The sequence below is a fragment of the Gigantopelta aegis genome, chromosome 6, assembly GCF_016097555.1.
Source record: "Gigantopelta aegis isolate Gae_Host chromosome 6, Gae_host_genome, whole genome shotgun sequence".
Lineage (NCBI taxonomy): Eukaryota > Metazoa > Mollusca > Gastropoda > Neomphalida > Peltospiridae > Gigantopelta > Gigantopelta aegis.
In genome coordinates, this window is record NC_054704.1 from 99,849,624 (window position 1) to 99,865,936 (window position 16,313).

Below are 16,313 nucleotides of genomic sequence, written 5' to 3' on the forward strand. Positions count from 1 at the left end.
CAAGTCTTATATTCCAAACCTCTTGTATGTTGATTTATTAATCATCTGCTAGGGAGACTGATGTAGTCTAGTGGTATAGCGCACACCTAATGCGCGGTCGGTCCCAGACTGCACATTAAGCAGACGCTTTACCACTGGGATATTTTAAATGCACTTTCTCACAGACAGGACAGCACATAACATGACCTCTGATATACAAGTCATTGGTTGGGATTGGAAAGTGATGAGTTCAACCATTTCTGTGGACCTCAATTAAGTGTTATTTCACAAATCTGAACATAAGAGAAAAAGAAATAAAATAGATTTAAAGCATTTATTTTTCAAATATTCAAGAATACCCCAATAACTATATGAAACAGATATTAAAAGATTTTAACTCAAATGAGCCAAATTTAACCCAACAGGATGTAGTTGAATAAATCTACTAAACAACCGAACATCCCAAAAAATCTTGCATCCAAACAAGTTGTCTTTAAGTTTAATACTGACAACTTCAACAAAACATTTTTCTTAAGTACAATTCCAGAATAAACTATTAAGATAATACAACATGTATATGAAAGATGAAGCCAATATAATTACGATACCAATTAAAAATATATATTTCTTTAACCAATTAGACCCCCATTATAAACTGACAAATAACTTCTATTATAAACTGACAAATAACTTCTATTAAAAACTGACAAATAACTTCTATTATAAACATCAACTGCTTGGCCGACATGAATCATACACCTGGAAAATAATTAAACACCATCTTGGATAAGTTGTGTCCAATCCTTTTGTATATATACATTACATGCAATAAAATATGTTTTTAATCATTCACCACCTGAATTGTATTGCAGCAAACTTGTGTCCAATCCTTTTGTATATATACATTACATGCAATAAAATATGTGTTTAATCATTCACCACCTGAATTGTATTGCAGCAAACTTGTGTCCAATCCTTTTGTATATATACATTACATGCAATAAAATATGTTTTTAATCATTCACCACCTGAATTGTATTGCAGCAAAAAAGGCAGAAAAAGGTACATGTAATTGTCTGCACTGACGCAGTGTAAATCTGATATTCAAAGTTTTTACATATTCTGTATCTACTGGGTATTTACCGAGATGGCGTGAATAAATTACTTATGAGTGAGATTCCGGCACATCAGGGTGATTCCAGCTCGATAGTTATCATAAATTTGATGCACATTTATGGTTTCTGTCTTATTTTGTGATGACAGTAATGATGCAATGAGCGTCACTTGTTGTCAGTGTTTCCAATATCCTCTGTACACACAGAACAAACTAGGTGGCGATTCATTTATTTCCAGGTGTATATATATATATTGGCCACACTGGGATCATCGTCACTGAACTTGTGGAAACACTAATACATCTCGGCAGTCTTATGAATGTAAAAGCTTCAAGTTATAGTCCTTTATTAGACAGCAGTATAATTTATCCTGTGATCATTGTAATAAGATGACTAGATACATTTTCTAAATTTGTTCAGTCAATGACTGAAAACCGCATGTCCCATCACATAAACGTGACTCGCCTCCATTATTTCAACCTACATGTACATTTTTAGTGTCATAGTTTTTATATCATCAGTTTCAATACAGTATAAGAAATACACGTTTGTGTCATGGGAAACATAACAAGACATACATTTACTTCTCAATTAGAATTCAAAACTACTTTCTGATTTATTAAAATGTAGAATCTTAAAAAACAAAAATGACATCAAGCGAGTCATAGAGCACATCTTGCCCATCACATCTTTTATACATATCATCTTATGACTCATCTTTCAAACTGCAGGAGATGTAGTTTAAAATACCTCAAGGTTATTCTCTATATCTGAAGAGACAGAATCGACCTAAACGTAGCCAAATTTAGGATGGTAAATTTTATCACCATCTCATAAATACAGACCAAAAGAGATATACTTAACATAAATTATTAAATAAGCATGGCTGTCAAGGGAAGCTACATAATACTAATAAGTAAATAACTTTTGTAACTTCAGCACATTTCTAAAAAAATTATCCAACAAAAATGTAACACCTCTATTTGTTTCTCTCAAAATGATGGTATTGTATTATTTTTATGCTTTTATTTATTTTAATGAAATTTTGACTATTGTAGCGATTTTGATTCTGAATTGTTTTGCAAAATGATTCAACGCTAAAGCTGGAATGGTATAGAACAAATAGTATCATGATAAAGCAACAAATTTTCACAAACTATTACAACAGTACTTAATATAATCCATCAACGAGCGAGATAACAATAAATGACTTGTAACAACTACATAGCGAATACTACATGAGTGACCGTTAAAATAGCCTTAATCTAACAGCAAGTTGTTTCAAAATGTATCTAATGGAAATGATACGTATTCAACTTCCTGTGTGTCCTGAAAAAACAGAATTGGAATAAATTGTAAAGTATTGTTTTTACAACAAAAATGTCTTTACGGCCTTGCACATGTAGTTAACTTATATGTCACAGAGTAATTAGTTGAAGGTTATCTTACAGGGCAAAGAGCAATTAATTTTGATTGTGCTTATATCACTGGATGGTATAACCTAGGGTCATCACCTAGGAGCAGCCAATTATATATCTTTCAACTGACAAACCGTGTATTATTGCTGTGTGATATAAATAATACATAATGTGTATGTATTTTTTTTTTTTTTCAAACAATAAACCTATTATTGCACTTCTTTTCTCTCTTTTTTAGGGTTACACTGGGATAAAAAAAAGATTTTATAAAGGGAGACAATTTTAATGAACCAGTTTCTATAATTTATTCTGTACATGCCCAACACCGAAATATGTCAAAATTATACTGTTTAATACATATTTTGATTAAAGCTCAGTGTGTAATGAATAGCCACCCTCCCTCCAATGAATGTCTAAGGATGTTTATTCAACACACTGGGTTTAAGCGAGTTCAAGGATTAATTCCCTTGATGAGCCCTTCTTTTGATACATTTTGTCTTAGCTCAAACAAATCTAAATTAGCTAATCATTTACAAACACAAATCTTAACTGTATTTTCTGAGCAACTTAACCACAGAATATGAACAACAAAATACCATTCACAACTCACCATTATCAGAAATTGGAACAAGAACAATCAATGGTTTTTAAAATACAACAACTCGTACAAGGTTTTCAAGTGATTCCACACATTCAGGTTACCCAATATGGGAGTGATTAAATAATAAGATCATCAAATAACCTTACCTAATGTGACTGTCATTAAACAGAGCTGTCACATTACTGTTGGATTGAGGTATTTCATTGTTGAAATAATCATGTAAAACATGTTTACTAGAATAATTTAAAGTGGAAAACTAAGCCAGACACGACTATTGCAGCTATGGCAGTGACAGCGATGCTGACGAGTTTCCTGTGTTTCTGCCAGAACGTCTCCTCCACGATATCCTGGTGGTGCTTGCGAGGTTTTCTCCTTCGTCCTTTCGTCATCCTCTCAAACGCTTCCAGCTCCTCTTTCTGCCTCCGCACTTCTTCCTCTTTCTTTGCAATTTCGGCCTTTTCTTCAAGCTAGAAAGTTCAAATAATGTTACATTTGTTTAACGACACCACTAGAGCATTAAATAATCATTGATTATTAGAAAGAAAGAAATGTTTTATCTAATGATGCACTCAACACATTTTATTTACGGTTATATGGCGTCGGACATATGGTTAAGGACCACACACATATGAGAGAGGAAACCGGCTGTTCCCACTTCAGGAGCTACTCTTTTCGATTAGCAGCAAGGGATCCTTCCCACAGACAGGGTAGTACATACCACAGCCTTTGATATACCAGTCATGGTGCACTGGCTGGAACGAGAAATAGCCCAATGGGCCCACTGACGGGGATCGATCCCAAACTGACTGCGAATCAGGTGAGCAATTTACCACTGGGCTACTTCACGCCCCCGACTATTAGATGTCAAACTTTTGATTGTTCCGAAACATAGCCTTCAGATAAAACCTGCTACATTTTCTAATTAGCAGTAAGAGATGTTTTATATCAACTCACCCACAGAGAGGACAGCACACATTCCAGCCTTTAATATATCAGCTGTAGGGCACTGGTTGGAACCCCCCCAAAAACTCAATTGGTTTATTAAGCGGTTTTAATTCTATGTCCCAAGCACTTCAGATGAGTGCTCTGTTGACTGAGCTAGCTAACTGGAAGTTGATTTATATGATTTTCACCAACATGAAGGTAACCGATTGTTTGGTTACACGATAATTCAAAATCTAACCATGTCACTGATTGATAACAGACAAGTTGATAACTTGGACACAGCTATATGTTATCAGTCAGGCTACTAGGAAATGAATTCTGCACATGACAGTGAGGTACAGTTTAGAAGGAAATGAAGGAAGGAAGGACATGTTTTATTTAACGACGGGATGGAAATGAATTCTGACTTATATAATACTGTATAAGTTTAAAACCAAACTCTGCTTGTGAGCCTGATGATAAGAAAGCCTGTTGTGTATTTTTAGCAACCATAGCCTCCCTGTCTGTCTGGATCCTTGTTGTATGTACATGTACCTTCTTCTTCTCAGTCTCGGCCCTCTTGCAGATCTCGTCACACTCCAGTCTGTCACTTCCGTTCTTCACGTCACAGCAGATTCCCTCCGTCTTCTTCCGTCGACACTTGCAGCGCAGTGTCACCTTCTTCTGACACTTGTCCGTGCCAGGACACTGACCGGGGTGGCAGGCAAAGCCACACTGGTGACCACAGGGAAGCTAGAGTAGAAACATCAAGTAGGTCGAGATGAAAGCGGGTTACGAAACAAAAAACTAAATTATTAATACTGATGGTTAGGTAGTGAGATTGGCTCTAGGGTTAGGGTTGCACACTTGGCGGCAACCATTTAGAATGTAGGCAAAGCATCTACAGAAACCATATTGTAAGTGTGTGATGGAGAATATGGAAATATTGGAGGAGTCAGAACATCTGGAAACATTGTACAGACCATTACAAATCCTGAATTCCAGATAAATCCGAAAAACTAAGTAAATTTGACTCAAGCAATAATGTCAAGAAATTAAGGTGAATGATTTTAAAAATTAATACCATAAACAATATTTTGTCCATACTCTTTGACAAGGATTTTCAGTGTATTGTTCTTGACGTCAACCAACAAGTAAGCTATACCAGCAAAGGGTCTCTCACAGAGCTAGATCTTGGCAAGCAGAAAAGTTCGCCAAATTATCTATTAAACTTAAAAAATTGCAAAACCCCCCAGTTATTTTCACACAAAAGATCAATTATTTCATATTATTTCGTAAAATTAAAATAAAATTTGCCAATGCGATTTTTACGAGTGCCAGAGCTAGCCCTGCCTTGAATGCACTTATCTGTCTTTGATGTACCAATCATGGGGCAATCCCTGGAATGCACTTATCTGTCTTTGATGTACCAATCATGGGGCAATCCCTGGAATGGGAACTAATATGTCTTTGATGTACCAATCATGGGGCAATCCCTGGAATGGGAACTAATATGTCTTTGATGTACCAATCATGGGGCAATCCCTGGAATGCACTTATCTGTCTTTGATGTACCAATCATGGGGCAATCCCTGGAATGGGAACTAATATGTCTTTGATGTACCAATCATGGGGCAATCCCTGGAATGGGAACTAATATGTCTTATATGTACCAATCATGGGGCAATCCCTGGAATGCACTTATCTGTCTTTGATGTACCAATCATGGGGCAATCCCTGGAATGGGAACTAATATGTCTTTGATGTACCAATCATGGGGCAATCCCTGGAATGCACTTATCTGTCTTTGATGTACCAATCATGGGGCAATCCCTGGAATGGGAACTAATATGTCTTTGATGTACCAATCATGGGGCAATCCCTGGAATGGGAACTAATATGTCTTTGATGTACCAATCATGGGGCAATCCCTGGAATGGGAACTAATATGTCTTTGATGTACCAATCATGGGGCAATCCCTGGAATGTACTTATCTGTCTTTGATGTACCAATCATGGGGCAATCCCTGGAATGCACTTATCTGTCTTTGATGTACCAATCATGGGGCAATCCCTGGAATGGGAACTAATATGTCTTTGATGTACCAATCATGGGGCAATCCCTGGAATGCACTTATCTGTCTTTGATGTACCAATCATGGGGCAATCCCTGCAATGCACTTATCTGTCTTTGATGTACCAATCATGGGGCAATCCCTGGAATGGGAACTAATATGTCTTTGATGTACCAATAATGGGGCAATCCCTGGAATGCACTTATCTGTCTTTGATGTACCAATCATGGGGCAATCCCTGGAATGGGAACTAATATGTCTTTGATGTACCAATCATGGGGCAATCCCTGGAATGCACTTATCTGTCTTTGATGTACCAATCATGGGGCAATCCCTGGAATGGGAACTAATATGTCTTTGATGTACCAATCATGGGGCAATCCCTGGAATGGGAACTAATATGTCTTTGATGTACCAATCATGGGGCAATCCCTGGAATGCACTTATCTGTCTTTGATGTACCAATCATGGGGCAATCCCTGCAATGCACTTATCTGTCTTTGATGTACCAATCATGGGGCAATCCCTGGAATGCACTTATCTGTCTTTGATGTACCAATCATGGGGCAATCCCTGGAATGGGAACTAATATATCTTTGATGTACCAATCATGGGGCAATCCCTGGAACACACTTATCTGTCTTTGATGTACCAATCATGGGGTAATCCCTGCAATGCACTTATCTGTCTTTGATGTACCAATCATGGGGCAATCCCTGGAATGGGAACTAATATGTCTTTGATGTACCAATCATGGGGCAATCCCTGGAATGCACTTATCTGTCTTTGATGTACCAATCATGGGGCAATCCCTGGAATGGGAACTAATGTCTTTGATGTACCAATCATGGGGCAATCCCTGGAATGGGAACTAATATGTCTTTGATGTACCAATCATGGGGCAATCCCTGGAATGGGAACTAATATGTCTTTGATGTACCAATCATGGGGCAATCCCTGGAATGCACTTATCTGTCTTTGATGTACCAATCATGGGGCAATCCCTGGAGTGCACTTATCTGTCTTTGATGTACCAATCATGGGGCAATCCCTGGAATGGGAACTAATATGTCTTTGATGTACCAATCATGGGGCAATCCCTGGAATGGGAACTAATATGTCTTTGATGTACCAATCATGGGGCAATCCTTGGAATGGGAACAAATATGTCTTTGATGTACCAATCATGGGGCAATCCCTGGAATGGGAACTAATGTCTTTGATGTACCAATCATGGGGCAATCCCTGGAATGGGAACTAATATGTCTTTGATGTACCAATCATGGGGCAATCCCTGGAATGGGAACTAATATGTCTTTGATGGGGCAATCCCTGGAATGCACTTATCTGTCTTTGATGTACCAATCATGGGGCAATCCCTGGAATGGGAACTAATATGTCTTTGATGTACCAATCATGGGGCAATTCCTCGAATGGGAACTAATATATGTTGAAGGGAACTGATCGTATGACCCATACACTCAGGTCAACACTCTACCACTGAACTAGATCCCTTCTAGCCAACACCCCAACCCACACATCAGCTGGTATGACCCATACACCCAAGTCAACACTCTACCACTGAACTAGATCCCTTCTGGCCAACACCCCAACCCACACATTAGCTCGTATGACCCATACACTCGGTCAACACTCTACCACTGAACTAGATCCCTTCTGGCCAACACCCCAACCCACACATCAGTAACACTGACTCCTAACAACAATAATCTTTGTCTGCTTTCAGAATGTAGAGCACTCACCATCTTGGAGCAGTTTCCACATGACTTGATGGAATTCTTCCTGTCGGCGCTGGCGCTCGTCCACTCGGAGCACACAACATGTTTGACCATCGCACCGCAGTGACAGCGCATGCGGATACGGCTTGTACACGGCAGGCAGGCGCCCGGGTGACATGACTTGAGACACTTGTGGGTGCAGCCCTCCGGTCTCCGCTTAACACAGGGTCGCTCGCAGTGTTGACAGTTACTGCCAGCCTAGTAATAACAAGTGGAGAGAGCTTAACACAGGGTCGCTCGCAGTGTTGACAGTTACTGCCAGCCTAGTAATAACAAGTGGAGAGAGCTTAACACAGGGCAGTTCGCAGTGTTCACAGTTACTGCCAGCCTAGTAATAACGGAGAGAACTTAACACAGGGTCGCTCGCAGTGTTAACAGTTACTGCCAGCCTAGTAATAACAAGTGGAGAGAGCTTAACACAGGGTCGCTTGCAGTGTTCAGTTACTGCCAACCTAGTAATAACAAGTTGAGAGAACTTAACACAGGGTCGCTCGCAGTGTTCACAGTTACTGCCAGCCTAGTACTAACTTAACACAGGGTCTCTAGAGAGAGCTTAACACAGGGTCGCTCGCAGTGTTCAGTTACTGCCAACCTAGTAATAACAAGTTGAGAGAACTTAACACAGGGTCGCTCGCAGTGTTCACAGTTACTGCCAGCCTAGTACTAACAAGTGGAGAGAGCTTAACACAGGGTCTCTCGCAGTGTTCAGTTACTGCCAACCTAATAATAACAAGTTGAGAGAACTTAACACAGGGTCGCTCGCAGTGTTCAGTTACTGCCAACCTAGTAATAACAAGTGGAGAGAACTTAACACAGGGTCGCTCGCAGTGTTCACAGTTACTGCCAGCCTAGTAATAACAAGTGGAGAGAACTTAACACAGGGTCGCTCGCACTGTTCACAGTTACTGCCAGCCTAGTACTAACAAGTGGAGAGAGCTTAACACAGGGTCACTCGCAGTGTTCAGTTACTGCCAACCTAGTACTAACAAGTGGAGAGAGCTTAACACAGGGTCACTCGCAGTGTTCAAAGTTACTGCCAGCCTAGTAATAACAAGTAGAGTTAAAATTAATTAATTAATCATCAGATATTGGATATCAAACATTTGGTAATTTTGACATATAGTCTTAGGGAGGAAACCCGCAACATTTTTTTATTACATACAATCCCACAGACAGGATAGCACATACCACAACCTTTTGATATACCAATTGTGGTGCACTGGCTGGAACAATTAATAGCCCCAAGGGTTCACAGACAGGGAGTGATCCTTGACCGACGGCACATCAAGCAGGTGCTTTACCACTGTGCTATGTCCTGTCCCAACAAGTAGAGATTAACTGAGAATGAGTAAAGATCCTGTTAAGACATTTGAAACGTGTGTTTACAAAACTGTGTGCCTATATGACTATATATAGGTTTTTAGCTCGAGGGGTTAAGAATTTCACTTTTAGGTGGATTTCAACCCCAATCCCTTCTATTTTAGGTGTCAGACATATTTCAAAATGATCATACATGGTATAGGTTTCCCACTGACATCATACCAAGGTGTACATACCACATGGTTGTTGGCTGCATTAGTTACAGCATGACAGTCCAGAGAACAGGAGTGGTTCCCACACACGAGCTCTCGGCCGCACTTTCTGCCACACGAATACTTCTCAACCTTAGAGCACTCAACCATCGAAGTCTGAAAAAATTAAACCCCAGCAAAATTACACATACAGTGGACTCTTTATTTAAACTGGATTCACCTGGTGTTAATGAAATACACCAGTATACCAGACCAGACTGCTGGATTAGACAAGTTTAACCAAGCTATTGTCATGGAATGCTATGTACCCTAAAATCTTGAAAATTAATGGAGATATTTTTATAATTTTTAGATACATGGTAATAAGAGAACTGCTGGTTAAACTTGGTCAAAGCACATGAAATGCAGTGTCCATTTCAAACTAACAGACGCACTTATAATCTGTTTTGTTTTAGATACATGGTAATAAGAGAACTGCTGGTTAAACTTGTCAAAGCACATGAAATGCAGTGTCCATTTCAAACTAACAGAGGCACTTATAATCTGTTTTGTTTTAGATACATGGTAATAAGAGAACTGCTGGTTAAACTTGGTCAAAGCACATGAAATGCAGTGTCCATTTTAAACTAACAGGGGCACTTATAATCTGTTTTGTTTTAGATACATGGTAATAAGAGAACTGCTGGTTAAACTTGGTCAAAGCACATGAAATGCAGTGTCCATTTCAAACTAACAGACGCACTTATAATCTGTTTTGTTTTAGATACATGGTAATAAGAGAACTGCTGGTTAAACTTGGTCAAAGCACATGAAATGCAGTGTCCATTTCAAACTAACAGAGGCACTTATAATCTGTTTTGTTTTAGATACATGGTAATAAGAGAACTGCTGGTTAAACTTGGTCAAAGCACATGAAATGCAGTGTCCATTTCAAACTAACAGAGGCACTTATAATCTGTTTTGTTTTAGATACATGGTAATAAGAGAACTGCTGGTTAAACTTGGTCAAAGCACATGAAATGCAGTGTCCATTTCAAACTAACAGAGGCACTTATAATCTGTTTTGTTTTAGATACATGGTAATAAGAGAACTGCTGGTTAAACTTGGTCAAAGCACATGAAATGCAGTGTCCATTTCAAACTAACAGAGGCACTTATAATCTGTTTTGTTTTAGATACATGGTAATAAGAGAACTGCTGGTTAAACTTGGTCAAAGCACATGAAATGCAGTGTCCATTTCAAACTAACAGACGCACTTATAATCTGTTTTGTTTTAGATACATGGTAATAAGAGAACTGCTGGTTAAACTTGGTCAAAGCACATGAAATGCAGTGTCCATTTCAAACTAACAGAGGCACTTATAATCTGTTTTGTTTTAGATACATGGTAATAAGAGAACTGCTGGTTAAACTTGGTCAAAGCACATGAAATGCAGTGTCCATTTCAAACTAACAGAGGCACTTATAATCTGTTTTGTTTTAGATACATGGTAATAAGAGAACTGCTGGTTAAACTTGGTCAAAGCACATGAAATGCAGTGTCCATTTCAAACTAACAGAGGCACTTATAATCTGTTTTGTTTTAGATACATGGTAATAAGAGAACTGCTGGTTAAACTTGGTCAAAGCACATGAAATGCAGTGTCCATTTCAAACTAACAGAGGCACTTATAATATGTTTTGTTTTAGATACATGGTAATAAGAGAACTGCTGGTTAAACTTGGTCAAAGCACATGAAATGCAGTGTCCATTTCAAACTAACAGAGGCACTTATAATCTGTTTTTTTTTAGATACATGGTAATAAGAGAACTGCTGGTTAAACTTGGTCAAAGCACATGAAATGCAGTGTCCATTTCAAACTAACAGACGCACTTATAATCTGTTTTGTTTTAGATACATGGTAATAAGAGAACTGCTGGTTAAACTTGGTCAAAGCACATGAAATGCAGTGTCCATTTCAAACTAACAGAGGCACTTATAATCTGTTTTGTTTTAGATACATGGTAATAAGAGAACTGCTGGTTAAACTTGGTCAAAGCACATGAAATGCAGTGTCCATTTCAAACTAACAGAGGCACTTATAATCTGTTTTGTTTTAGATACATGGTAATAAGAGAACTGCTGGTTAAACTTGGTCAAAGCACATGAAATGCAGTGTCCATTTCAAACTAACAGAGGCACTTATAATCTGTTTTGTTTTAGATACATGGTAATAAGAGAACTGCTGGTTAAACTTGGTCAAAGCACATGAAATGCAGTGTCCATTTCAAACTAACAGAGGCACTTATAATCTGTTTTGTTTTAGATACATGGTAATAAGAGAACTGCTGGTTAAACTTGGTCAAAGCACATGAAATGCAGTGTCCATTTCAAACTAACAGAGGCACTTATAATCTGTTTTGTTTTAGATACATGGTAATAAGAGAACTGCTGGTTAAACTTGGTCAAAGCACATGAAATGCAGTGTCCATTTCAAACTAACAGACGCACTTATAATCTGTTTTGTTTTAGATACATGGTAATAAGAGAACTGCTGGTTAAACTTGGTCAAAGCACATGAAATGCAGTGTCCATTTCAAACTAACAGAGGCACTTATAATCTGTTTTGTTTTAGATACATGGTAATAAGAGAACTGCTGGTTAAACTTGGTCAAAGCACATGAAATGCAGTGTCCATTTCAAACTAACAGGGGCACTTATAATCTGTTTTGTTTTAGATACATGGTAATAAGAGAACTGCTGGTTAAACTTGGTCAAAGCACATGAAATGCAGTGTCCATTTCAAACTAACAGACGCACTTATAATCTGTTTTGTTTTAGATACATGGTAATAAGAGAACTGCTGGTTAAACTTGGTCAAAGCACATGAAATGCAGTGTCCATTTCAAACTAACAGAGGCACTTATAATCTGTTTTGTTTTAGATACATGGTAATAAGAGAACTGCTGGTTAAACTTGGTCAAAGCACATGAAATGCAGTGTCCATTTCAAACTAACAGAGGCACTTATAATCTGTTTTGTTTTAGATACATGGTAATAAGAGAACTGCTGGTTAAACTTGGTCAAAGCACATGAAATGCAGTGTCCATTTCAAACTAACAGAGGCACTTATAATCTGTTTTGTTTTAGATACATGGTAATAAGAGAACTGCTGGTTAAACTTGGTCAAAGCACATGAAATGCAGTGTCCATTTCAAACTAACAGAGGCACTTATAATCTGTTTTGTTTTAGATACATGGTAATAAGAGAACTGCTGGTTAAACTTGGTCAAAGCACATGAAATGCAGTGTCCATTTCAAACTAACAGACGCACTTATAATCTGTTTTGTTTTAGATACACAGACGCACTTATAATCTGTTTTGTTTTAGATACATGGTAATAAGAGAACTGCTGGTTAAACTTGGTCAAAGCACATGAAATGCAGTGTCCATTTCAAACTAACAGAGGCACTTATAATCTGTTTTGTTTTAGATACATGGTAATAAGAGAACTGCTGGTTAAACTTGGTCAAAGCACATGAAATGCAGTGTCCATTTCAAACTAACAGAGGCACTTATAATCTGTTTTGTTTTAGATACATGGTAATAAGAGAACTGCTGGTTAAACTTGGTCAAAGCACATGAAATGCAGTGTCCATTTCAAACTAACAGAGGCACTTATAATCTGTTTTGTTTTAGATACATGGTAATAAGAGAACTGCTGGTTAAACTTGGTCAAAGCACATGAAATGCAGTGTCCATTTCAAACTAACAGACGCACTTATAATCTGTTTTGTTTTAGATACATGGTAATAAGAGAACTGCTGGTTAAACTTGGTCAAAGCACATGAAATGCAGTGTCCATTTCAAACTAACAGAGGCACTTATAATCTGTTTTGTTTTAGATACATGGTAATAAGAGAACTGCTGGTTAAACTTGGTCAAAGCACATGAAATGCAGTGTCCATTTCAAACTAACAGAGGCACTTATAATCTGTTTTGTTTTAGATACATGGTAATAAGAGAACTGCTGGTTAAACTTGGTCAAAGCACATGAAATGCAGTGTCCATTTCAAACTAACAGACGCACTTATAATCTGTTTTGTTTTAGATACATGGTAATAAGAGAACTGCTGGTTAAACTTGGTCAAAGCACATGAAATGCAGTGTCCATTTCAAACTAACAGAGGCACTTATAATCTGTTTTGTTTTAGATACACGGTAATAAGAGAACTGCTGGTTAAACTTGGTCAAAGCACATGAAATGCAGTGTCCATTTCAAACTAACAGAGGCACTTATAATCTGTTTTGTTTTAGATACATGGTAATAAGAGAACTGCTGGTTAAACTTGGTCAAAGCACATGAAATGCAGTGTCCATTTCAAACTAACAGACGCACTTATAATCTGTTTTGTTTTAGATACATGGTAATAAGAGAACTGCTGGTTAAACTTGGTCAAAGCACATGAAATGCAGTGTCCATTTCAAACTAACAGAGGCACTTATAATCTGTTTTGTTTTTATTACGTACCCTCAAATTATTTTGTGGCAGAAAAACTGGAATAGTATACTTTGATTGTTCTAGTTTACACAGAAATCAGGATAACAGATATGCTGGTTTGGAGAGTACATCATATATGAACATGTGCTTATTGTTTTCATTTATGACAGACATTACAGTCTAATTTATTTTAAAATATAGTAGTGACATAATGGCTACAGTAGCAGGTTGTAAGTGCAGACAACAAGACTTAAAACTTTAGATGTTAGATGTTACTGTATCAATAATGAAGTCACATTTTTCAGTTGTTAGTTGGTTTAAATCAGTGACAGGCAGGTACTTGAATATTTCAAAAACAGTTAAGTAAATAATTTCTTTGACAATCACATATTACGTCTTTTAAGATTTAAGCTCATTTAGCTATAACCAAACGCTATTTTTGTTGGCAAAAGCACACAGTACCTATGTGTTGAAAGAATTTAAGAGAATTTTCAACTGAAGTGTTCATACATAAAGATTCATCAAAATTATATTTTGTCAAGTTGGTGAAAGTTATAGTCCTACAAGCAATCCATGTCCCCTACCGGGCCCAACACATTTTCTTTACTCCTAGGTTCAAGGGCCATAACTGTGTAAAAACATTTCAGTTGCCATGAAAATCAAACTTGATCTGTAACAGTACAAGATAAAACTATATCAAAAAATTTAGCTCAATATCTGCAATATTATTAAAAAAAGCATCTGGAAAGCTATATGTGGGACAGTCAGACAGATGGACAGATAGACACCTAATAAAGAAAAGATTACCTCTTGACCTCCTTTACACTCGACTGGCAGCGGCACCTTACAGGCAGGACACGGCTGTTTGACGGTTTTATATTTTATAAAGTTGGTGACAGTTATAGTAATGCGTCTGTTAGGTACTAAACCATTACCTCGTGACCTCCTTTACACTCAACTGGCAGCGGCACCTTACAGGCAGGACACGGCTGTTTGACAGTCTCCACCACAGTACGGGGCCGGCCGTCCCAGGGACCTGCTCTAGGTGTCTGAAATAAACCAAAACTACACTGACTATTTATCATCAACAACTGAAAAAACTAAATACACATAAATTTCTAATCATGAGTGGGTTTGGCACTCTCAATGACAAATATATCTGTAAGTAATAAAACAATTTGTGTTCAAGAAGCTTTATTCTCGTTATTACTAAATGACTAAAAAACAGATCGCCAAATAAATGGCATCAATAATGTAACAATATTATATTGCATAAAACCGAAGTGTTTCCCTTTTTCCGTGAATACTACTATTTGAGTGGGCTCACTCTGTACATAGCCAAATTAGCCAACTTGTAATTTTTATAAACAAGTCACTACTACATTTAGTCTTTAACTAATAAAATATTCCTTAGATTAACCACATTTAAATCCTTTAAAAAAAATACCCTACATATCTGAAAACTGGCTGAACCAAAATTTGTTCTAGTGTTATGTGAGCCCTGACAATGGTAGTCTATACCTAGTAAGTTGTAGTGATAGCTCTCTAAATCAAACACCCACGCAATCAAGTAAAATGTCTCATTTTATGGCTATCTGATTGAGAGATATTCTGTTCCGATATCTAAAAAGAGACTGTGAAAAATGTCCACTTTTAATGAAATTCTGATTTACTGAGAGTTCAGTTTTGAGAAGTTTCATTGTTTAAACTGGTATATTGCACATTTTCACTTGGTGTAACTGAACCCTATTTTCAGTAATGTTATCACTCTATTGTAAAAGATGATTTATTGTGTAGGAAAACCTTATTGTGGCCAGTATTTAAGATCTGTCAAATATTTAAGGAAAATATGCAGGTTGTTTTATTATTTTTTTGGTATTAAATGTATTAGCCTACATTATCTTGAACTTTGATCTTGACAACGTCATGACAAGCTGCAGGACAAATGTGTTGACACTTGGGAAGTTGTAACGAGCACGTCTGACGACAAGTAGGGCACTCGTCAAAGTGACAGCGATGAGGAACGCGCAACGGATGGTGGCAAGCACTTGGATTTCTACAAAACAAACACACGATATGCTTTAGATATTCAAACAGCTAATATGTTAACTAACAATCTGAGTGTGTCAATTAGACATTCAAACAGCTAATATGTTAACTAACAATCTGAGTGTGTCAATTAGACATTCAAACAGCTAATATGTTAACTAACAATCTGAGTGTGTCAATTAGACATTCAAACAGCTAATATGTTAACTAACAATCTGAGTGTGTCAATTAGACATTCAAACAGCTAATATGTTAACTAACAATCTGAGTGTGTCAATTAGACATTCAAACAGCTAATATGTTAACTAACAATCTGAGTGTGTCAATTAGACATTCA

At 37.4% G+C, this 16,313-nt stretch overlaps 1 protein-coding gene across 1 annotated transcript in view; it reads right to left on the bottom strand.

Moving 5' to 3' along the window:
- Positions 1 to 299: 299 nt before the first annotated feature.
- LOC121375046 (NF-X1-type zinc finger protein NFXL1-like) overlaps positions 300 to 16,313 on the bottom strand; it is a 51,478-nt gene continuing 35,464 nt past the window's right edge. The window contains exons 14-19 of the mRNA XM_041502256.1: positions 15,824 to 15,983; positions 14,863 to 14,976; positions 9,468 to 9,599; positions 7,876 to 8,109; positions 4,593 to 4,790; positions 300 to 3,580 (exon numbers count right to left, since the gene is read on the bottom strand). Coding sequence (XP_041358190.1) covers positions 3,347 to 3,580; positions 4,593 to 4,790; positions 7,876 to 8,109; positions 9,468 to 9,599; positions 14,863 to 14,976; positions 15,824 to 15,983 — 1,072 coding nt within the window. The 3' untranslated portion in view covers positions 300 to 3,346. The remainder of the gene's footprint in view (positions 3,581 to 4,592; positions 4,791 to 7,875; positions 8,110 to 9,467; positions 9,600 to 14,862; positions 14,977 to 15,823; positions 15,984 to 16,313) is intronic.